Genomic DNA, 24,466 nt, shown 5'->3' on the forward strand with positions numbered 1-24,466 from the left:
TAAAACCGTTAAGTAGTGAAGCTAATGAGGCCGCAAACTGGATGGCTGCTTATGTAGTCAGTCATTCGGATAATATTCTGTGAGCTGGAGATAAAAAGTTACATCTGGTATTTCAAAATATTTTATTTTTAAATTTTATGGTATGTATTCATATCCGTCTGATATAAAAGACAGCTAAGTGGTACCCACCACAAACGGAGCCTCGTTTTAAAAGGCAAAGGCTGGAAGCCACGTTGGTAGCCACCAAAAGCGGCGGAGATTTATCCACCTGCCGCCAAGACGGCCAAAGCCCAGGCCTCGTTCGAAGGATAAAAGAAATCTACAAGGCGATCGCAGGACCGGTAGGTACGGCATGGTTGCACCGCTCGCCGGAACACGCGGACACAGCGCACCTGACCCCACGTGTCCGCAGCGTCCAATGTGCAATCGGTGCTCATATCTGAGGTTGATTCAGTTCTTTTTCTTAATTATTTTTTGGTACGAGATTTCAGCTCTTTTTTATTAAATTAGAAGAGCGGAAATGACGAATTAGTGCATGCTCTGTTATCATGAAATAACGGCCCCCTCGAAACCGTTACGTATTATTATTTTAATAAATTAATGCAACCACTGCTCCTCGCCCATCTCTACCGGGGATTAGAAATTTGGTCGTAAAATATTATCTGCTATCACGGTTGTTTCAAGTTATTACATTCCAACAAAAAGCAGTCATTTGCCATCCAGCATTATTTGATTTTGCTGCTGTTTGTAGAATAAAAAGCCAGTTCATTATTGGTTATTATAACAAAGAATAAGAATAACAGCAGTTATATACTCAAGTCACCATCCATATATATGATGGAAAATACTGTTTCAATCTCACATAAATTTGAATTGAAAATATTATTTCATTCAAATAAATAACAACAATATCAAATAATACCTATAAAAAAATTAAGAGTAAGCTGAATGACAAACTATATGACTAATCATATTGGATCTACACAATCAAATTCTACTCTATAGCTTCTACAGTAATATTTTAATTTTTATCTTTTGATTTTTATAAATATATTTATATTTATTTTAAGTAATTAATTCATCGGTTTATTTTATAGCTGCTATTGGTTGCAACATATTAGCAGCTCGATGGTAATCTTCATAAAAATTTTCATTACGGATACATAGGTTAACGTAATCAAGCACCCGTAAGATCATTTTAATTGCCTTTTGCAATGTCAGGAGGGGTGTACTACTCATTTGGCGAGGCCCTCACAGATCATAATGACGACCGTTAAACCATTCAGAAGAAGGAGATCACGATTAATATATAAACAAGGACAAAGAACGACAAAGCCCAGCTGTCCCTCCCATCTGTCTTTCCTCCCTCCTGGTTCCATCAAGAGCCCCCTTTTGCTTTATTATTATATGTACGCTTCCTTAGCCGGGAAAATAGCACCCTTGTCTCTGACCCGAGCCCCTCCCTCCTTATATAGCTCACGCCTCACTGATCCCTTCCCCACTCCCTTCTCGCAAACCAGGATCTTACTCCCTATACTGCATCTTCTGCACCTATCTTTAGAGAAGAGAGATAGAGATGAAGAAGGGAGAAGAGATGGGGCAGCAGTTGGAGGACACTGCGCTGACCAAAGTGTTCGTAGGTGGGCTGGCTTGGGAGACGAGCAAGGACGTCCTCAAGGCTCACTTTGACGAGTACGGTGAGATCATTGAAGCCGTCATCATCTTCGACAAGGTTACCGGCCGATCGAAGGGCTATGGTTTCGTAAGTTGAATTCTATGATCTCATATAAGCTACTACTAGCTGCAACCGATAACCATAATTAATTACCGAGCTTCGTTTCGATTGTTTTAGCATTCTGTCTCTGTCGTTATTTCGAGTTTTTTTTTGCGTATTTTTTAGTAACTTTCTTCCAGGTAAAATCTTTGATCTTCTCTTTTACTTTAAGGTCATAAGTTCGTTAGCTATGTCGTTAACCAGGTGACATTTAAGGAGGCTGAAGCAGCGAAGAAGGCATGCGAGGACGCCACGCCGGTGATCAACGGCCGACGGGCCAATTGCAACCTGGCATCGCTCGGAGCCCGCCGCGCCAAGTCCTCTCATCCTGCCATCCCCTCCCACCGGCCGGGTGTCCACTCTTTCGCTCCCTTTCCCCTCCTCTTATTTGGAAATAACTAAGACTAACTTCTTTTCCTTTAAATTTTTCTGATGGAAAGGATCGAGGGGGGTGTCAACGCGACCGCCGGCACGATGGTACTACTCATCGGGAACGCCACCGCCACCATCTCCCTTCCCCCACTTCCACGGCTTCCCTCCCTTCTCCTCCGCCGCCTACGGGTATGAGACATGTCTGCTGTCGATTATTATATCTTTAAACGATTCCATTCGGTGAAGAAAACCGCGTTCCCACGTTATCTGTGTTCTAAATGGTAGTAGTAGTAGTTTTCCCGTGGGCGCTGGCTCCTCTCTCTTTTCCCCCCTCTCTCTCACTCTCTGTCTCTGGTGTCGAGACCGTACGCTAGGGGTCGGGCGGAGCACGTGGATCCCAAAGCTGGAAGAGTGAAGAGTGAGGGGGGGGCAGAGTGGGCTTGCATGTGCCATGTCTATGGTCCCGACAAACCCGGAGAGGGTTGTGGCGCCCCGCATGGCTTTTTGGCTGATTACGTGTGTTTTCTGACCGGCTCCTGTCCACGGTGGCATGGTTCAAAACCGGGGCGCTTGGGACATAATAATGGCTGTCCTAATGGGTGCTCTCGGGAGGCCCTACTATATTGTGCACCCAAAGGAAAGGTCCATTTTTGCCCTCTGCTACAGGATATTTGGACAATGTGGGCCTTCAGGTTAAACATGTATTTAAAAACATAAATAGAATCTCAGATTGAGTGATTTCATTTATGGCTAAAACATTCTGAATTTTTTTATTTTCTAATTTTATTGAATATATCCATACTACAAATACATGAATCATCCATTTTAGCAAAAAAAAAAAAAAAAGGTCTATTTTGATTTATAATTATATAGTATGATGGACTTTCATGATGTTTGGCGACATGCAAATTTTTTTTTCTGTTGATCAGGTATCCACCCTCATATGCGGCAGGAATGGGCTACAACCCGGTAACTTCTCACTTGGCTCATTAATATTGGCTCATTAATATGGCTGAGAACCCTTAATTTGATGTACAAAACTTAGTTTATCTTTTAATTGACCCCAGAAGCTAAGCCACACGGCCGGGAGGGGGCCCTACGTGCAGGGGCAGTTGCAACAATCAGCATACCCAGGGCAAGGAGGCATGGTGAGTCCAAATGCAGTCGTGCCCATGTACCCACTGTATCACTTCCAATACCAGCAATTACAGACCATGGGAGTTCCCACCCACCACCACATATTCCCTCCAATGCAAGCAGCCGGCACAGTAGACACCACCATATCCAAGCCCACTGCAGTGCCTACAACTAAAGGTACACTCTCCTCTCTAATCCTGGTCACTGCAGTTGCTTGCACCTATAGAGATCGAACTTAATGGTACATCAAGATAGCATGAATTTGGTTAAGAGTGTTGTGGTCAAGTTTAAGATCCAAAGCCCGAAGTTAAAAGTAAAAAGAGTTAAGTGTGTTATGGTCAAGTCTGATCAAACTCACCTTAAGGTCTTATTAACAAGGTTTAGCCTTATTAACATTCACGAACTGCCTTTTTTTCTCATAAAACATGCATGAACTGTGTGTACCAATGGGCTATGGCAAAGTTTAGGCAGGATAATCAATTTGAAGAGTGCATGTAGTTCCTGTTTTACTGATTGACAATATAAATGTAGCTTTTGTATGACTGTATGTTTCATAAATTCAATATAAAAGGAAATAATAAGAACCTAGTGGATGATGCTGCAGCTTACTTACAAGTGAATTTTAGTTATGTTATATGAGCATGTGCCTTATAAACACATAAAAGAAAATATATTGCAGCAAATTAGAGAGATAACAAGTTTGTAGCTTACGATGTTGTCATAGCTCGAAATGCCAAAAGTTTTATATATGATCCAAGGTTAGTGATGACAGCAAAATTGGAAGGATAAGATCCTCAACAATGTTGTGAGACGGGATTGATTTAGCTTGCTTAACTAGAACGTGGATAGGGATTAGAAAGGATCTTCTTGGATTGATGTATCCCATCTGATCTCAAAGTCTAGCCTTTATAGAAACACTCCAACATTCGGATTTGGAAGCATGAGAGAAGTTGCAATAATCTTAGTCCATTCATACTCCAACGGATATAAAAACTTGGGTAATTTCTTAATGGAGCATCAAAATTCTCCATTTGTTTGGCCTTGCGGCCACAATTGTCGACATCTCCCACTTGGATATGAAAGCCAAAATTTCTTGCACTAGTTCCAACGAGATATCTTAAATACAGAGTATCTTAGGGTTTTACATGCTCAGATTGAATTACCCTTCATAACCATACTAGGCTTGAGGTTTAACTGGTTGATTCCATATCAGAAAGAATCTTTTAAAGTTGACGTGTCTCATTCAATCTCAAAGTCTAGCCTTTATAAAAAGTGCTCCAACGTTTGGATTATAAAGCAAGAGGAAAGCTGTGATAACCTTGTTCCATTCTCTAACAGTTAAGTTTGTTTTGGGCTTAGGTAATTTGTTGCAATGGAGTACCAAAAACCTCCCTTCATTTGGTTCAATGGCCACGATGGCCGACATATAGGCCTCTTGTTGACTAAATTTTCCTATTCATTTCTTTCTGGTATTTCTAGATATCGAGTATCACAACCAAGCACCATATTTTGCAATCTGAAAGTAAAAAATATATTATCTAAAAAACAGCATATTAAGATGTCAAATATCCAAAAGACGTGCTAAATATGAACCGGAAGGAACTTAAATTCTCTCAGCCTTTGATGATTGTCATTTCGAAGCATGTCATGAAACTCCTACTCAATATACTGTTCTACTAAGTAGTGTAGTTAGAGAAATATGGACGGCTGCTGCAAATGCTTCCAGAAAAATCAAACTGCCAATGGTAAATGATTCATGGTCAATGGGAGCCCAAAGTTCGACGCTGCTAGCAGCAACTTACTGTAATACTTACAATCAGAAAATTTCAAACTGCTGCATATCATTTATGAATAACTGCATCTTAATCTGTTTTAAGATGACTAAGTAGCATAACCAAGTGTTAGATGTATGGGGAACATCCTCATCATGCAGTAAATTCGTAGTATGCTGAGAACAAGTCAGGATATGAACAAGTTCATATCCCTGCTGATACAGTTCTTTGTTTATACTTTTTCAACTGCGTCATTTTTCTTTCTTTTTCTTTTCTTTTTTCTGTATGTGTGTGTGTGTGTGTGTGTGTGTGTGTGTGAGAGAGAGAGAGAGAGAGAGAGAGAGAGAGGATGATATTAAACGTTAGTCTTGAGTTTTAGAAGCTAAAGCTGTAGAACTCTTTCTTTCTATAATAAGCTTCAAAATTAATTGCTTAAAACTGATCTACTTAATTCAAAATGTTGCTCGTATTAGTCTGTTTTGATACTGAGTCATGCTGTACTTTAAAATGTATATATATATATATATATTCATGTTCTCTTTTCATTCAGATATGTCATGCATTTAAAAAAAAAAAAAAAGGGTAAAAGCCAAACAACAGGTACATACCATGGCTTAGAAATGAGAATCCATCAGGCCTCATGCATTGTACTAATGAACAAACATTGTATTTGGCAGTAGAATAAGTTACAAGCTGCAGCTGAAAGTGTTTAGAACAAGAGGCTTAGGTGGCAGATGACATCCGCTGAAGCGCTGTACTTTAGCCCTGGTTCTACTGGATTCACAGAAAGCGCAAATGTAACAAAAGAAGCTTTGTTCTGCTTACCGAAATATCTACGCCTTCAGTGAACTATTGCAAGAACCTGTACACTCTCAAACGATCACATTCTTCTGCCATAAAGTTGCAGCTTTTTCCTCCTAACTTCATTCTTCATTGGTTGTTGATGGTCACCAGGCTTGGTTTTTATATCTAAACTTGCAGATAAATTGTGCCCGCCATTGCATCGATTACACCAACAGATAAACAACCAAATGGCTTGATGACTGTTTTTGCACAGATTGTCATTCTCTTCTGAAGATTTCTTTTTTCATTTAAGAGCGTTTTCTTTTGGACAAGAAGTTTGCAGCAGGTGTTACCTAAACGTGAACCTAACATCCTCACATACCAGCAAGCTCAGAGTTTCTCAAAATAAGCTGTCTTACTTTGTCAAGAAACTAATATCAAATTAATTTCTTTCACTGTGATGTTTGAAGGAGCTTTTCTATTTTTATGGAAGGGGAGGCTAGAAGCCACCCAATTTTATTATTGGAAAAAAAATATACTGGTACAAGAAGGTTAGAAGGACTAAAGACAGCCTATTAAGCAAGGAAAGAGGAAACGAAAATATCATATCTTCACCTCGTCCAAGATAAAAATGGTGATGGGATCGTATCAGTTGATCATAGGCTGAGTCACTGAATGTAGTTTTTCTCGAGGAATGCAAGAAATCCTATACATCATTATACTCTCTATAAGGCTTGCATACCTAAATTCGATCCAACTCTTCCTAATCTTGAAAATTATGTGGACTGCCCAGCCACCCTACAATGTGGTGATCGGCAGACTTGCTACTGTTAAGGCATTGATACTTCTCCCAATTTTTGTTGAAACAGACTTGTAGTTAAAGGATCATTAGCCCACCAAAGCCACCCGCCCACAATAGATTCACACTTTCTCAAAGAAGCAATATATGTTCACATCGTGATGTGGAAGCCTCCCACTACAAAATTGGAAGCACCGAGTCCAAAAGGTAGGCTTTTCTTCCATTACCCTCCTTTCCTCGCATCATCCAATACCTTTCCCACCCCACAAACCACAAAAAAGGGAGCCTATTCATTCAACATGGCTTATATTAAATGAGCAGAAGTCTGACAAGAACTATGAACATTTCAGAAATTACTTGTTTATATAAAAATAAGACATAACAATCTTTCTAGGCTTTGGATTGGGACATTGTTTATATAATAAACTGAGATCCACTTTGATTTGCATTATCTTGACTAAATACATAATTTTGATGGGAGTTTCTCTAGTCTAACTGCAGAATTTTGTTTAAAATGATAATTCATCAATAATCTGTTCATACTTTGAGCCTGCAAACATCACCTGGCACGGAGATCTCCAATTAAAGACATACAGAATAATTAGATAACACAAACTCCAGCAAATGCTTCCTGAGAACTGTAACATATAGCAACTCAGTCAAACCACCGAGAATGCAGCACTGGTTGCAAGCAATTGGAGATACATCAATTCCACACTGTTCCAGGTTAACCATCTTGTTCCACAGAAGTACTTCTAGAATCACCTGTTTAGAAGTGATTATATTCCAGGACCAATTCGGATTGGAACACTATAAGAGGCCTATTTGAATCAAGAAGCGTAAAATCGTGGCTTAGCAAAACATCATGATGGGTTCAAAATCTCACTTTGATTACAAGAAACCTAAGAGCTCAAAAATTCTCTTTAACAATGCAATTATCAAGATCAAAAAACATCACTGCCTCCAATAACAAAGAATAAAGCAACAAATGATTCTCCAAAATCGTCTAGCACCTTGCATGTGTAGTCAATAGTCAAGACCCGGTAACCTAAGATCTAGGTTTCTCCTTCTTCTCCTTGAAGAGAGCCAACAGAGACACACCTGAGACCTTAACAACCTTAAACCTGACTCCAGGAATATCTCCAACTGCATGCCCCTTACGACCAAATCCTGCAATGAGCACTTCATCCTGCACACAGAATCAATACATTTGTCAACGGTCAAAGAACACATAAGACAGCTCATCACAATTTGAACTAGAACCTTAGAGATAGAGATAGAGAGGGAGAGAGAGAAGAAAACTTGCATTTTCCTCAATGTAATTTAAGCAACCATCATTGGGGACAAAGGCAGCAATCTTCTTCCCATTTTTAATCAACTGAACTCGAGCACACTTCCGGATGGCAGAATTTGGCTGCTTCGCCTCAATGCCTCTGCAGATAAAGCAGTGAGTTATGTGATAAACCATGATTTCAGAAGAAAGGAATGTGAAGGCATGTGAATTTTGCTCACATTTTCTCCAAAACAATCCCTTTGGCATGAGAAGAGCCAGCAAAAGGCTTCTTCCATTCATTACCAAGGTGACTTTTCTTATATGCTTTGTCAGCCCACCTCTGGTTCCTTCTGTGGGTCTTCAGCTTACGGGCAGCTCCCATACCACGAGTCTTCCTGCCATAAGGTTTTAAAGATTGTTAACATTCTATCAATATAGCATTAGGCACATGGCACCTTTTCCTTTCTAGCATAGCGCAGGACCTAATTTGTTGTAAGACTATGTACACAAGGTAATCTTCACTGTCTTCACCTTCATATACAAACAGATACCCCTCTGTAAGAAAATCAGCAACATCCATGTGCTATTTTTCAGCCACACAGCAACGGTGCCATATAGAACACAGTCCCTACACCAAGCCATCTTAGAAACAAATCTATCTATTTGAAGGGTACACTTGTGAGTTGATGCATACTCTTTTTGCCAGTATCCATGAGTAATCTTGGAGTTATTGGCCTTTCTGGAGCATTACTTTGCTAGAGTCAGCAACACTCTTATTCTGACATTAGTAAGCCCTATATTACATCACATTTCCTATTAAAGGCTTCACCTTGGGTCGACACATGAATGTGAACATATCAATGATTTCTTGACTTATGTTCAGGGCTGAGCCCCACCACATGAATGTTGCACTATCTAGAATTTTTTAATTAAAAAAAAATATAGAAAGCGGGTGAATGGACGAGCTTCCGAGGAGATTCGGAAGTGGATGAGCGACCCTGAATTGAAGATTCGCTCATAATACATCGAGGAGAATGAAACAAGAAGATAACAGTACCTTGCAAATCACTTGACAAGAGGATAAGGATAAAAAGAACTTAAAGAATCATAAACAACATGATCTTTTAATTAGGATTTTTAAACCCAAAATGTAGGACACCAAGTTTATCTGCCTTTGAATTGAAAATTTCAAGAGGCTTCCAAATACATGGTGCCAACATGTCCTTCATGATAATGTAAGTGTCAATGTCTCTCATTCAAATCAGCGCAAGATCATCAACAAGCATATTCATGAATTCGAGAAAGGTATTGGTGGATGAGGGGATGAGAGTTTGATCGAGATCTTCAGCTTTTTCACCTCCTTTAGAAATAATAATCACACTCATTGTATATGTACAATAATTTCCTAAAGTCCCCTGATCAAGAAGCTGGATTGAGTCTCACCATCTGAAGATTGCAATTTCCAGTAAAGATAATCCTTTTTTATTTGTGCAAATAATTAAAATTAATTCAAAATCCAAGGAAACTAAAAGAGAAAGCAAGGAACATCTTCTAAAGTCCTCAGCAGAAAGATAAGGAGAGAGAGACAAATTAAGGAAACCATGAACCACAAACTCTGAAAGTGGACTTAAAAAAAAATAAAGACTTCTAAACTTCTAGCATGTATACCACCAAATATGCCTTTGATACAATTGAATAATCTGAAGAAAGGACTTCAATACATGGTGGCAAATGGTACTTTAGCTTATGATAATGTTAAGTGCTGAAAGGTCAAGTTCTGATCAGCACTAGACCGTCAATAAGCACACTTAGGTGGGGTGAGAGTGTTTTGTAGATTAATTTCTTTTAAAAACATATTCACTATATGTTTGCAACAATTTTCAGAATTTTCGTCCACTAGCAACCTGGGTTTGCCCCCGGTTTGCCCCCACCTAAAAGAATGCAATTTCTATTAGAGTGGGTCTTTCCATCTGAGAAGCAGAAAATTTTATTTAATTGAGTAAGCATCAAGAAGAAGGGTGATCTTTCAAAACCCTTAACAACACAATATAAAGAATAGGATCATTATAAAATCAAAAATAACAAATCATCGTACTGTTAAAATGGGACAAAAGTAGAAATAATATACCAACAAGTATATCTCCCCTGAAATTGATATTTTCGAGAAAGGGCTTCAATATACATGATGGCATATGGTTACTTTAGCTTATGATAATGTTAGGCACTGATGTGTCAAATTCAAATCAGCACCGGACCGTCCATAAGCCTATATACTCAGGAAAGAGACACAAGGATTTCGTCCATATGAACATCATCTCTGCTTTTAGAGCAAAAAAAAAAAAAACATTTTTAGCAACAAGCCCACTTGGATAAATATAAAGCTGGGTCCAATTCCACCACCAAAGTGTTGCAATTTATCTTGGAGTTCATCCAGCAGTCCCGCTTATTACTTTAAAAATTACTCATAAAATCAAGAAGAGGTTTTCTATAGCCACTAACAAGAATATAAAGAGACTATGAATAAATTACAAAACCATGGCGAGGTATGAACAAGAAAATAAAGTTAAAAAAAGAAAAAGCAGCAAACTTCTGGATGTATACCACCACATATACCCCCAAAAATAAATTTTTGAAGGGCTCCTGTAAACATGGTAGCATATGATTATTTTAGCTTATGATAATGTTGAGTGCTGACGGGTGAAAAGTCGAATCAGCACTAGACCGTCAATAAGCATATATATCTTCTTTATAGTTCAACTTCTTTAGGTACAAAAACTATCCTCGAAACTATGAAAAGAACATTTAGAAAAAAATAAATTACATGATCAGTATTAAAGCAGCAATGAAATATAAACAGATTGATGGAAAATATCCTATACTAAGTTTCCAATGCATTGTATGAAGTCGGAACACTTTAATGTCCCATCAAAATCCTACTAATAATCCGTCGAAAAGATTGATAATATAGCATTAGAATAAAAAGAAATATCTTTAACGCTACAGAGGTTCCAAAAACTTGGGGAAAACGAAGGAATAGAGCAAGGTGATGGAATAGGTGAAAGGGAACAGAGAACGCTTACCCCATCTTGAGTGGAGAGGGCGGCCTCTGTGGTTATCCCCACAAGAGAGTTCGATCAGTCGCCGAGCGAGAACTGGAGAGGAGGGTAAAGGGGGATTTAAGGAGGTGAAGGAGGACGGCGGCTTGCTGCTGGAATTACAAGTCTAGGGCAACGCACGGCTAGGTGTGTGGCCGGATGTGATGTAAGGATCTGACGGGTGTGGTTTGTTCTTGGTTTTTTGGACCCCGTTGTGATGAACTCGGCAAAGTGCACTTTGAGTTCTGACACCAGCGAAATTATGAGAACTTATTTTGCTTATTAGCGCTCATTTGGGTCACATCCTCACACTTAAACTATTCTTTTTTATTACAAAAATGATATTTATATATATATATATATTTTTAAAAAAATAATGTTTATATATTTAGTTTATCATAAATTTATCTTTTTGGAAAAATTGCGTAAAATTTTATTATATTTTTAATAAAAAAGTACTTCATTCTTTTTAAAAGTTTAAGAATATTTTTTAAAAAAATTATCTTAATTTTCAGCCTATAAATATGTAATTTTTTATATCCCACATATTTTTCATATAAATATAAAGTTTTTATTATATAAAAAATTATTAAAAATTATAATTTAATATAAAATATATATTTTTATTGGTCGTACTTTTCTTTGGTTACAATGTCTCATCAGTATGATGGGATTTCGGGCATGTCATGATCTTTTGCTTTCCGGGCATGATTACTAGATACAGGTTTTACTCATTGGCCATGCAATTTAAAGCTTCGAGGATGTGATGCGGATATAAAATGTGATGTCAAGATCATTGGCGAGTGAGATACAATTAAGAGTTTGGTTACTTTGGATTTAATTTAATTTGTTTACTCTTCTGGGTTAGCGTCATGGATCAAATTTAGCCAAATCGGACGGATTGAATCCATTTTTTTCGTATCTATACACAACTTGGTTTGAATTAACTTGAGATTCAAAGTCCAGCTCCTCAATTAAAGATGGACCTATCCTAGAAGTCCTGCTATCAGCTTGGTGTGTGTTTTATCTTTTATTAATCTTACATGACAATATGTGTTTTCATGCATCTGGATCTTTTATTCTTTCTAAAATAACCAGATGTTTTATTTAATCCCCTTTTTTTGTTGTTGATTTCTATTCAATCCCCTGTTGCCATTCATTTAGGTGCACACAATGACCAATGGTGTGGGATTTAATGGATGATGTACCCACTTCAAATCCAATCTGCCTTGTTCCATTAACCCTTTATTGGTTGAAGGGATTGAGTTGGCGTGGGGCGCGGGTTTCTTTCAGTGGAGTGGCGTTAGGTTTAATGTTACAATGCATGAGAGAAACCCCTTTAAATTCCATAAAAGAGAAATAAGATAACTAAAACCACATTACACATACATTCTCAAAAAATGCAAGGTATGGACTTAGTTTATTAGTATAGTATCTACTGGGGTTGCATCAAAATTTTGGGCTCGAATGACGCTTTTTAGAGATTTAGGGGTGAATGAAGGATAGGACCATCCTTTGTTTTTAGCATACTTTTTAGCAGAAATCTTTCAACACAACTGCATAATGAGGCATGCTTCTCTTTGATATATATGGAAAGGATATAAATGGACAAAAATCTACTTACTTTCGGTTTCATAAAAGCAAGTTGGTAGTGCATTGATATCATTTTATCTACTATAGCCAAAAAAAAAATTTGGTTTATTACAAGATAAAGAAAACAATATTTGATTAATTGCATGACCTACTCGGAGACAACCAATTATAATCTCCAAAACTTATCACTTAAAAGTTTATGAATTATTTTAAACCATCATTATGGTAAGCCAAAAGGCACCTTCATTTTGAGAAGGTCTTCAGTACATCATCATCCAAGTGATGATTCGGTTTGGTATGGTAATTGCTTACACGTTCGAGCTGCAGCTTTCTTTACTAGTTAATATTATAATGCATTAATGGAGCCAAAGTTGATGTCAGATCGGAATTGTTAATATCGGACACATGGTATAGTTACATAGCACGTGCAAATGTCTAAATTGAATCCAGCAAGCTAAAGTATATTTAACCATCCAAGCTTTGGTCCAAATAAACAATCATCGCTTCAAGTTTCATGAAATTCTCAAAGAGCTTTCTTTAGCATAATGCAAAGGCAAAATAACCTCCTCCTTATATCAAACTTCCAGTTAATACTTAATATATGGAACATGAAAGCAAACTCTTCCTCAATGAATACAATTTAATAATGTCACTTAAGCATGTTCTACATTGTCTAAATTATGTAGAAATAAAAAAATAAAAATAAAAGCTAAACCACAAGACGCATTGTTAAGCACTTATTGGGACTGGAAACAGATTGTCAACTCCGTTCTCTTGATTGATTAGCTTTGTGTACGAACTATAAAGCACAGCTGGCACCAACAACCAAGCACATCACAAAACCATCGTTTGGTGACTTCTGCGAAGACTGGCACGAGAGACATCGCCAAACTTAGATGTGCACACTAATATACTAATTTGATACAAACCTACCCTCATGGTTATAGGCTCACAAACAAAGCAGCATTGGGTCATTTAAGACGGCCATCCATCAATCTGGACCTTAGGCCCACATGATAGTCGCCATCAGTAGGGTCCAAAATTGAGGTCAAAACGAGAGACCCCTCCTCCGTCCGCCTATCGCCCACGATTTCCGTATGAAGTAATCCACATCAATGCACGAATTAATACGTTAAATAAATGAACACGCAAAGAGCGAAAGCCGTCGCATTCACACCAAGAAACCGACCCCCCTCCCTGCCTACCCGTCGGCCCGCTAAAATAAAAAGAAAAATAAAATAGAATGAGTAACGTGATCGAGAAAAAGGAAGGCAGTCAACCCACGGAAATAAACAAAACGAATAATACAGCGAGAATGGAACTGAAAACGGTAGGTGGGCGAGAATAATAACAAAAAAAATATAAATAAATAAATAAATAAATAAATAAATAAATAAATAACTGAACAAGAACGAAAAAGATTAAAAAGGGTGGAGATACCCGCTTCCAATCCCCAAATCAACGGAGCCTCATCTCCCCCACCGGGGACGAAGTCTTCTCGCTGCGAGCTTCAGACAAATCTGTCATTTTTTTTCCCCCAATGCCCCCACGATCCGGCCCCAAAACCCTGAGCCTAACGCCATTCCGCCTCATCGATCCCTCCCCTCAAACCCTATCCCCGTAGATCCACCCAATCTCTCGAGAAGTAGCGAGAATTGGGACAGAAGTTTGTGGGATCGAGAGGAGGGGATGAACGGGAAGGGGAACTCGCTGCCGGCGTCCCTGGGGACGGGGCGGCTGTTCACCGTGGGGCTGGTGACGGCGTGGTACTCGTCCAACATTGGGGTGCTCTTGCTCAACAAGTACCTTCTCAGCAACTATGGTTTCAAGTTTCCGATCTTCCTCACTATGTGCCACATGACGGCGTGCTCGCTCCTCAGCTACGTCGCCATTGCTTGGCTCAAGCTGGTCCCGATGCAGACCGTGCGGTCCCGGCTCCAGTTCTTGAAGATCGCGGCGCTGAGCCTGGTCTTCTGTGGATCGGTGGTCAGCGGCAACGTGTCGCTGCGCTACCTGCCCGTGTCCTTCAACCAGGCCGTCGGGGCGACGACGCCGTTCTTCACGGCGGTGTTCGCCTACATCATTACTGTCCGCCGCGAGGCCTGGATCACGTACATCACCCTCATCCCCGTCGTCACCGGCGTCATCATAGCCAGTGGGGTCAGTTGATTTCATCTTTGCCCCCCTTATGCCTTTTTATCTCGGTATCGTATCTATCACTTTTGGGTTTGATTTGGCTTTTGAGGGATGTCTACTTGCTGATCTATCTCAATTTACTGAATTTGGGGCTGGTGAGCTTTTGAACTTATCTAGAAGTATAATTAGACATGAAGGTTTACTTTATAACTTATGCGGTTTTTCGTTACCAAAAAATTTACCATTTTGTATGGATTTGTTTTCCATTTTTATTAATGTCGGATGTTCAGTGAGCTTTTTTTTTTTTTTTCTGGGTTTAGATCCAAGTGGAGATGCTCTTGTTAGGAAAACAAAACTGCTTCTCGTGTATTATGGTTCTCAGTGGGTAGGGAGTGGTCCTTAATGATTGTATGGAACCTACTCTTGGAAAGTCGTCGTCCGATCTAGTCATATTAGTATATGTGACTTCTTCTTGTTTTTCTTTCTTCCTTTCTTTTTTTGGTTGGTGGTAATTCATGGGAGAGAAAACTATATTTACTACTAGTTTGCAGCATCCCTTCCGTTTGAATCTTTCTTTGTAGATTTAGTATATGTTGTTGCTTGTGCTTATTTCCTTATGCTCTAAAAGTAACTAACTTATGCCAACTGTAGATTGGTCGACTTTCTTTCTTCTTCTTCTATTTTTAATAAGGCACATTTTTATTGTCCTTCTGCCATGTCAAGTTTCAACTTGCATCACTTGTTTTTGTAATGGAATGATAAAATTGATATAGGAACTGTATAGGATCGTCTGCTGGAATGGGATAAGTGATTCTTTTATAGGATCCCAGTGAGAGTAGAGAATCAACTAAGGATGCAATAGGAATTTCTGATCGATCAGCTTTCAGTATGACCGAAGATTTTCTGTCTCCGTGTAGAATAACATCACAATCAGGTTGTTGGTTTGACCTTAAATTGATCTTCTTCTTTCTCGAACGGATTTTTTCCGGACTTGAACAAGAATTGGTCAAAAAAAGCCCTGATCCTTGATTGAGAATAATTGATACAGCTTGCCGTTGTTTATCATGAACACAAAAGAATCTCATCATAAAACCACACATTTTACTTATCGAAGATTGCCTTGTCATTTATAGATTTTTTGCTGACATATGCTCTAATATTTCTTGTCATATCGATGTTACTTGTTGAATTTCGATGGGTAGCTTGAGTATGTTTTTCTCCTCACTCTAGGATTTACTTACAAATAGATGCATTCTTGTAGCTCTTTTGAGATGACATGGTTGAAATCTGTCAATGCTATAATTAGCCTTAGTACATGGGCTTATAATTACATTAAGTAGCCTTTTGTTTCTTTAACCATTTTTTGAAAATCGTTCACAATTATCAATCCTTAGGCCCATTATATACATTTTAAATTAAGACTTTGTGTTAAATGGTAAAGTATAATGTCTTAAAAAATTGTATAAGCAAAGCAGTCATGATTCACCTAGCACTTAGTCAAGTGTTTAGATGTTGAGGAGCCGGGAAAACTTATGGTGCATGGAAACTCTATTTTTAAGTTTCTTAAAGTGTTAACACTTTTGGGCACTTGAATATGGCACAACATGACATGACATGGCAACATATTTCATTTTGAAGAATCCTTTTTGTGTCAATAAAAAGTGCTGGAGCTTGGCGTATTTCTTTTAAGAGTGCGATATTGGGAACACATTTTTTCAAGTACTAAACACTTGACACCAAGTGCAATTCTATTTTCAATAAAAAATCATCACAATTACTTGTGCACCTTAAGCACAGGGTTATTATATTCTTAATATAAAGTTATCATGGTTAATTTTCAGTTATTGTTTTAGAATCTGGACAGATTGATGGGGTTCACTTGTTCAACCCCTCATCTGCAAACCATTGGAGGTCGCTCAAGTCATAATAAAACTAACGATTTTTGAAAAACCACTCAAACTGGTTGATTGTCATGATCAGTCCTTTTGAACAATTCAAAATGTTTGGCTAAAACAGTTTCATTTGATTCAGTTGCTGCTATGAAAGGAAAGGAGGAGGGGGGGGGGGGGGGGGGGACAACAGTAACTTTCCCCTATCTTAATCTCACTCTCTTTGGACCCTTCTTGATCTCCCTTTCCTTTTTTATCATGGCCATCTAAAGAGAGGTTGCCAAGCTGGTGCGGATCGAGAAGTCACTATTGGAGAAGAGGAAGATGCTATCATTGGATTGTGAGGTAAAGGGAAAACATTGAATGGCTTTTTGCTAGTGAGACAAATGCATCTCCTCAGCTTTTGGGGGAAGAGGAATTTTGAGCATCTCACGGGAGATGAGGAAGGAGGAAGAAATGGATCAGGAGCAGTGCTGGCTGTTGGTGGAGAGGAAGAAAAATAGAACTTGAGCATTGTATTGTTAAGACGTTGTTGTCCATTATTGTTCGTCATAATCCCTCCGCTCTTCAGTATGTGCAATCCATCCTCTTTCTTTTGTTCTGAAATATGAGTTCTAAGAAGAGAACTGGTCGGCTGGGTGCTTGAGAGAGCTGAATGATAACCTGCAATCAAACCATTAAACCCTGACACAGCCCACAAAATGGGTTGGTTCAGGTCATCATGTTCAAAAAATGATCTGAACCCATCTCAAATAACCTGAAATGAACTAACAATAACTTAAACAACTTATGAACTCATGGCTATTTTATTATTATTTTTTGGTTGCTTAACGTATATCTCATCCCCTCCTTTTCAGTTTCTTTTTCTGGACAAGCATCAAAAAAATGACTAGCTAAACATTCACACATATGTGTCTTCATGCCTAAAATTTTAGAGGTTGTTGTTTTCAGCACTCAATGATGGTTAGATAGTTGGTCCAATGAAAAATGTCCAAGTAACACCTAAGAAAGTGAAAAAGTTAAGAATTAAGAAAACAAAAACAAAGGAAAGTATTTATTTAATACAAAAAGAGTAACCCTTGCCCACTATTGTAGTTGCTGTAGGTGATGATGGTTGTGCGCATTGCTAGTGTCGTGAGAAGCTTATAAACTTCTTTTTGTTTGGGGGGCGGGGGGTGAGAGGGGGGGTGGACGTAGTTAGGAAAAGGTTGGTAAAGTTATCACGAGAGTGGAAGCTGCTGTAAGGGCATCTCTTAGAAAAGATTGACATAACATTTCATTTCAGATCTGTTGTGCATTTGGAATATCAAAATTAAGTTTTTTATACATTGATTTAATGGAAAGTTAAGAATTAGTAGGTAGAGGGGTGGGGGATAAATGGGGTGAAGGGGAGAGTGGTTGACAAGGATAACAAATGGAAGTGTTGCATGATTAGGGTGCAAATGATTGGATCGACTTGTGACCGAACCTAACCTCGACTTGATTAAACCTGGTCAATCCTTTTTCAAGACTTGTTACCAAATAGGGGTAAAAGGCTAGACTTGTTCTAAAAATTGGGTTAGGTCTAGGTTTTGTAATTTTTGACCCGACTTGACCTAACCTAGGTCGTTTGTTATCTGGATCTAATTTAGGCCAACAACTAATATACCTAATCCTACCTGGACCATATTTGACCCTATGAAGCGTGGACACAAATATGGGATACTAAAACAGCATGACATGGATACGCTGCTATGGAAAATCTCAAAACTAGGATGCATTGACAGATATATGCACTTTGTACATACATATTTGCATAACTACATTGACACGCATATCTATATCATATATATGTGTGTGTGTGTGTGTGCGTGCATGTAAAAGAACATCTACAAAGGATAGTACAAACTCATCATTTTGCCATCATTCAAATCCATAGACTCCAATCCGTACTTTATATTTTTAATATTAGCATCATGGACTCCAAAATAGATGTTCACCATCACTAGCTCCTCTTTATTCATCCGAGCAACTCCACCTCCTCGCAATTATTTTTAAGGATTCATTGCTTGTTTCTATGGATTCTTCTTTGGAGTTTTCAAGTATACTAATTATTTATTTTTAAAATTATAGTATGTAATCTTGTACATTAACAATGTTCATTTTCTTGGCTCGAATTCAAAAAGGTTTTCGAATGAAATTTCATATTTAATTTGGCATTCCTTTAGTTATATTTGAAAATTTTCAGTGATTTTATATTTGATTACTAATTATTATGTTTTTAGCTATAAAAGAATAGTTTTATGCTTGACCCAATTTGTAGATCCGACCTGATTTGTTCCAACCCAAACCCAAAAATTTGGGCTATGATTGGGTCACGCTTGACCTTGACCCAACCCGAATGACTTGCTAGGTCTCATATCTCTTCATAGGCCTGACCTGGTCTGACCCAATCAGCCAATGGGTTGGGTTTGGGGCTAAAATCAAGCCCCAAAAATGTAATCAAGTCATATTTGGGTCAAGATGCCTTGGTCCGCCCGGCCTTTTTGCAGCCTTACACATGATTGTGGAACACACTGCTTCAATAACTTTATAAACAATTATGGTGGCTCCATGCTGCTATATATAAATAAAAAATCTCGAACTTCATTGCGGTCTTTTGGGCAGTTCTAGATGAGTGTCACACAAGCTAGAGTTGCTTTATGTAGGGTTTGGAGGGTTGTATTTATTGATTTACACATGAAAAGAGTGGATAAAAAGTTTGTGCAATTTTATGAGAAGTCAGCTTACTGACATCTTAATAGTTAGTATTTCCTTGGCCTTGGCCAATGCACGAGGTATTTGTATTCCTGTATCTTATCAAATCTCAATTTTATTAAACTCTAAATGGGAGTATCAAGGGCCACGCTTTAGAAGCAATAGGGGCAGCACAACCATGTTGGCAAAGTCTCCTGAGTGAAAACAAAACCAACCCTATGAATTGCAATGGCAAAGACAGGCATGTTCACCTATGTGGTTATCATCTTCAGGTCGTCCTCAACCTGGAAAAAGAATTATAGCACCTTTCTTGCCACCTCCGCTCATTTCTTTCAATCACAATGATCCAATAAATAGTGCATGCAGTTGCAGTGCATATTTTCTTTTGCTGCTTCTTGAATCTATTAGTTATCTTTAACCATGCCTTCGAGGGGGACTAGAGCATCATCATGGTTTCTTGAAATTTTCTTTTGGCTACTGTATCATCGGGGGTATGACAAGGTCTTAAGAGGAACAGTTGGCCTTATAGAAGATCTTGGATGTTTAGAAAGAGGATTACTTTGAAAGTTTGAATGATGTTTAACCAGGGTAAATTATATTTTGCTGGAATACGAGCTTTTTGAGAGAACATGTTTGTACACTTTTGCGACCAGTTTGTTTTTCAGCCATTCTCTAGGCCATGCTAAGAACTTTTTGTAAATCACTTCATATCTTTTTCTGCGCTAAATGTGTCTTCATGATTCTTGACGAGATGAAATCCTTTGATTATTGATTGTTGTTTTTCTTGGCTTTTAATATGCAGGGGGAGCCGAGTTTCCATTTGTTTGGTTTTATCATGTGCATTGGTGCAACTGCTGCACGGGCATTAAAGTCAGTGCTACAAGGGATTTTGTTGTCTTCTGAGGGGTAATGACTACAATTTTCTTCTAGTGTTTGTGCATATGCTGATCTTCTTTGCTCATTGAAGCTATACTGTCTCATCTTCTGCGGAAATCTTAGGTCTTAACATCAGCAAACCTGCTTGTGTAGACCTTTTATGATACAACTAGCCATCATATAATGAAGATTATCCTTAGACTAGGTTCTTTTTCTAAAAAAACTGGAAAACTGTGCTAACTTATTCTTATCAGGTTTATCTGTAAAGAATATTCACACCTTTTCAATTAATAAGAATATTCACGCTTTACTAACTAATGTATATCTGTGATCAGGGAAAAACTGAATTCAATGAATCTCCTTCTATACATGGCTCCAATAGCAGTTATTTTGTTACTCCCAGTAACACTTTTTATGGAGGAAAACGTTGTCGGCATTACAGTAGCACTTGCTAGAGAAGATATCAGAATTATATGGTATCTGTTATTTAATTCTTCTCTGGCATATTTTGTGAATTTGACCAACTTTTTGGTGACCAAACATACCAGCGCCTTGACGCTCCAGGTATTCTCCATATTTGATCTCTTTTTCATCTTTATACCTCATGGTTTATATTGATTGTCATATAACTTTTTTACATGAAAGAAGGAAAAGGAAAGCAATTCTTATTTGATCTATATTCTTATACTTTGCTTGTGGATCGTAATTTGCTTAAATGGGTGAACTATTGCAAATATTTACCAATACTCGGTGTTATTGTGTGGAATTGTTGATATTTATGTCTTTTGATGTTACTGTCTAAGGCTTACTCTTTCTCTTTATTTTGCATCTGTTTTCTGATTAATATTCTATAACAAAACCTTTGCTGCTTAAATCAACATTGGCAGCATGGATGAGGGTTTAGAAGCATCTCTGAAATATGATAGCACAAACAAGTTATATTATATGTGGTATAGGACTTGGTTGCACCAATGATAATGTTTATGCTAGCTCTCAACATGGTTAGTTCAGCTGTCGTCTGCCTTGAAGCAAACATCTTATGAAAGAAAGGGCTCACAAACAATGACAGTATCATAAAGAAGAATATTTGAAAATGTACTTAAAGGGGACAGAGTTGAAGAATGAGTTTGCACCAATGCAAATTCAAGAAAAAGGTAATTTAAAGGAAGATATTAATAACAAACTTGCTACAAAGTAAATAAATTTTTTCTTAATCTTTTTCATTTTGGGGGAGCCAGGGAGGGAGCTTTTAATGTTGCTGTTAGAGAAGTGAATTAGTTATGCATTTTGCATATTCTCCATTAACTTCACCTCCTGTTAATAAGTTGTTATTAGCATTGCCTCTGAACATGCGCAATCAATAAGAAAATCAGTTGCTTGATTGGCTCCCTTGAATATTATTACAGCATCAATGTTGTCAGAATAATACAACAGTATACATATCATAGAATAGGGCTACCAAACAGCAAAATAACTTTCTTGATTGAATATGAACCAGCTGCAGTCAAACTCATGAATATATATAGTTCGTCATTGTTCTTTGTAGCAGCTGTAAGTTCCTCATGACAGCTCTGGTTTCTGCTGGGAAAATTTAGAGTTAGGTATAGGTAAACCCATAGCCGTAGAAGTAAGATGGAAGTTACGGTCTTTGTAAATTGCTACTTGTCAATTAGTGATGGAGATGTTTATCGATCTTGCACTGCCTAGATGTCCACTTACATCAGTTTAGCATGCATCAGGGTGATTGATTAAATCCATTTTTGCCATTTTCACAGGAGATTTAAATATCCTAAAGCCACTTACACAATTGGGAGCTGAAATTTTTCCCTGTAAATGTTTCTTAAAGACTGTATTGACCTTGAAAAACTTTGATCAAGCACAAAACTTTTCTTAATTTTTCGAAAACCAGAGCTTTAGATTGAAGTCAACTACTTGATTCATTTAGGATGCATTTGGCTGATAGATTGGTTTCCAATATTCGTCTGTAACAAGTTTTCTAGCTCCTAAGCAACCATAAACTTCCATGCAGTTACTCAGATAGATCACGACCTAGGAAAACATTTCATAGTAGTTGTTCCTATTTTTTCAAATATTTTTTTCTTAGGTAAAAACAGTTTTATACATACTCATGACTGATGTGATTGACATGAAGTGCACATCAGGACCAAATTCTAAGTTAATTGGTAATTGGAGGATTTTAGCATAGAGTGGCTCTACAGAGACCCGACCTGCCGTGCAGTGTTGTCCATGGTGTGGTTGGCCACCTTTACAGAGATGGCAGGATTCTAAAGAAGGATATACAATTGTATTGTTACTGGATTTCCTTTTATGCAAATGGTTGATAGATTGTCTTTAACCCTACGAAACTGTTTGATGATGACCAAGCAGACAAAGAGGGTTGTATCTTCTAGAGAGAAGATATGCTGCAGTCGGTATTGCTTATAGCAGTGGTTGCACTTTGTGAATTATGATTTCTAGACCAGCATAGCTGTTGGTTTTGCGAGACTGGTTCAGTTTTTTAATAAAGTAACATAATCTTTGTTATTCGATTGTAGAAAATTGCTTGTTATATTTTCAAAGTGGTGGTCCAATAAATTTATCTGGGGTAGAAGTATTCGTTGACCCGAGCGTAGGCATCACCATGACGACCAGCTTTTCTTGGGAAATGAACATGAGTGATACATCCATCCAGTATATAACACATCAATTTAGTCTGGAAATGATTCCATGTACAAACATTCCAACGATTTAGTAGTCCCAAACCATTACCTGATGGTCAGCAGCCATTGACTTTTGGAAGGGTTATCCCCTCTGAAGTTGAATAATTATATCCTGTTTAAGACAAAAAGCTTTTTTGAATACTTATTTGCCTGGCAAATAATTTAGTGATTTTGTCATGTTTCTGATAAAATATATGAAATGGATTGCAAGTATAGGACATGTCTTATTGTTGTCCAGATCTTCATAGAATGCGAAAGTGCTCCGATCAATACATTCTATTCTCCTATGATTTCAAACTGATTTAAAGACTTGGACTCAATACGGCAGTTTGCTTGTGTTGAAATGGCAAAATATGGTTCAAAATTTTACAATCTTTTTTTCCTGACAGGTTACTGCTGAGGTGTTACCCTTTTCTCACAGTTCATTCCCATTTTTCATTCTTTGTGTTATTTTGTTAACTTATCTTTTAGGATGCATTGATTATTAAGTGAGTTTTTGTTAATTCCAGGTTCTGGGGAATGCCAAAGGTGCTGTGGCTGTGGTAGTCTCGATTTTAATATTCAGGAATCCGGTATCAGTGACTGGGATGCTTGGTTACACTCTCACAGTAATTGGGGTCATTCTTTACAGCGAAGCAAAGAAACGTAGCAAGTGAGAGCATCTCTAGAACCGAGGGGCAAATGTTCATTGTTTTATACCCAGAGTTGCGATAGCTTCACCAGAAACCTGAGGTTGCTTGGCATGTACATGCGGCTGATGCATGTCTTGCGCCCTATTCTTTTTGCGGGAACCTGCTAAAGGTTGCCATCTGTATCAACAATGAAGACCAGTTAGCTAGTAGGATAAAGAAATTTTTGAATAAAGAACAGATTGGCCTTAATTTTCTTTTTTGGGGTGCATTCTCTCCCCAGATCATCCTGATGAAGGATAGGATCCTTGTAATTCTTTGCACACGTACAGGATTTTACTCTATTCATATATTGTTTCAATCCTCATCCTAATTCGTTATGATATGTTTTTAAATATTCAACCAGTTCTCAATTTGGAGAGGATCTGAATGTGTTATTCTTCAATGTGTTATCGGATACTACACGCCCGCCCACACGCTGTTGGCTATGCGTGTCATTCATTTTTGGTGTTCGTCCGCATCGAGTAAATTCTGCTCTGGCGAGTCTGATGCGCTTTGCTTCTTTGTTGCTGCTTCCAAATGCCTCGCTGGTCCATTTTGAACTATAAATCTTCACAAATTCACTCTCATTTCTAAAATCTCGCACCAAAACTGCGAGTTAAACCACCTCATTCAAGAAAGGGACAAATTCCAATCTCGTCAGTCCACTTTTGCTGCCATATCTCGACACCTGCCCTTGCGAGCATGATGCAAAAGCTGATTGGTGCCGGTTAGCATTTGACCATCCGGCAGAGCAATAATTATGAAAACATTCAGTGACCTAGCAGCTTCACAGCAATCATCGGCCACTGGAATTCTTTTTGAATTTCCAGCAACAAGAGG

The 24,466-nt window shown here is 38.1% G+C and overlaps 3 protein-coding genes across 6 annotated transcripts; 2 read left to right on the top strand and 1 right to left on the bottom strand.

The window, feature by feature from the left end:
* The first annotated feature begins 1,351 nt into the window (after positions 1 to 1,351).
* LOC103702860 (uncharacterized) lies at positions 1,352 to 6,293 on the top strand. Of its 4 annotated transcripts, none has more exons than XR_016396304.1 (7): positions 1,356 to 1,762; positions 1,979 to 2,126; positions 2,215 to 2,335; positions 3,076 to 3,115; positions 3,214 to 3,460; positions 5,733 to 5,919; positions 6,010 to 6,293. XR_016396304.1 is itself a non-coding variant. In XM_026802865.4 (6 exons), exons 1-6 carry the CDS (start codon positions 1,577 to 1,579, stop codon positions 5,738 to 5,740), a joined length of 747 nt encoding a protein of 248 aa, XP_026658666.4. In that variant the 5' UTR covers positions 1,352 to 1,576; the 3' UTR covers positions 5,741 to 6,293. The 4 variants fall into 4 exon arrangements, 2 of the variants coding, with proteins under 2 accessions (XP_026658666.4, XP_008783676.4); XR_015968416.2 differs by having other exon boundaries at positions 6,037 to 6,293; XM_026802865.4 differs by having other exon boundaries at positions 1,352 to 1,762; positions 5,736 to 6,293.
* Positions 6,294 to 7,461: 1,168 nt separating this feature from the next.
* On the bottom strand, positions 7,462 to 11,148 carry LOC103702859 (small ribosomal subunit protein uS12). The gene is made up of 4 exons (XM_008785453.5): positions 10,991 to 11,148; positions 8,150 to 8,305; positions 7,944 to 8,070; positions 7,462 to 7,826 (listed from the first exon to the last, which is right to left on the bottom strand). Exons 1-4 carry the CDS (start codon positions 10,993 to 10,995, stop codon positions 7,686 to 7,688), a joined length of 429 nt encoding a protein of 142 aa, XP_008783675.1. The 5' UTR covers positions 10,996 to 11,148; the 3' UTR covers positions 7,462 to 7,685.
* Positions 11,149 to 14,001: 2,853 nt separating this feature from the next.
* On the top strand, positions 14,002 to 23,951 carry LOC103702858 (putative sugar phosphate/phosphate translocator At3g11320). The gene is made up of 4 exons (XM_008785452.5): positions 14,002 to 14,758; positions 20,162 to 20,265; positions 20,571 to 20,799; positions 23,465 to 23,951. The coding sequence occupies exons 1-4, from the start codon at positions 14,288 to 14,290 to the stop codon at positions 23,609 to 23,611; spliced, it is 951 nt and encodes a 316-aa protein (XP_008783674.1). The 5' UTR covers positions 14,002 to 14,287; the 3' UTR covers positions 23,612 to 23,951.
* Positions 23,952 to 24,466: the final 515 nt, after the last annotated feature.

The sequence above is a fragment of the Phoenix dactylifera genome, chromosome 8 (assembly GCF_051530095.1).
Source record: "Phoenix dactylifera cultivar Ajwa chromosome 8, Ajwa_hap1_PhDact_Kaust_v1.1, whole genome shotgun sequence".
NCBI lineage: Eukaryota > Viridiplantae > Streptophyta > Magnoliopsida > Arecales > Arecaceae > Phoenix > Phoenix dactylifera.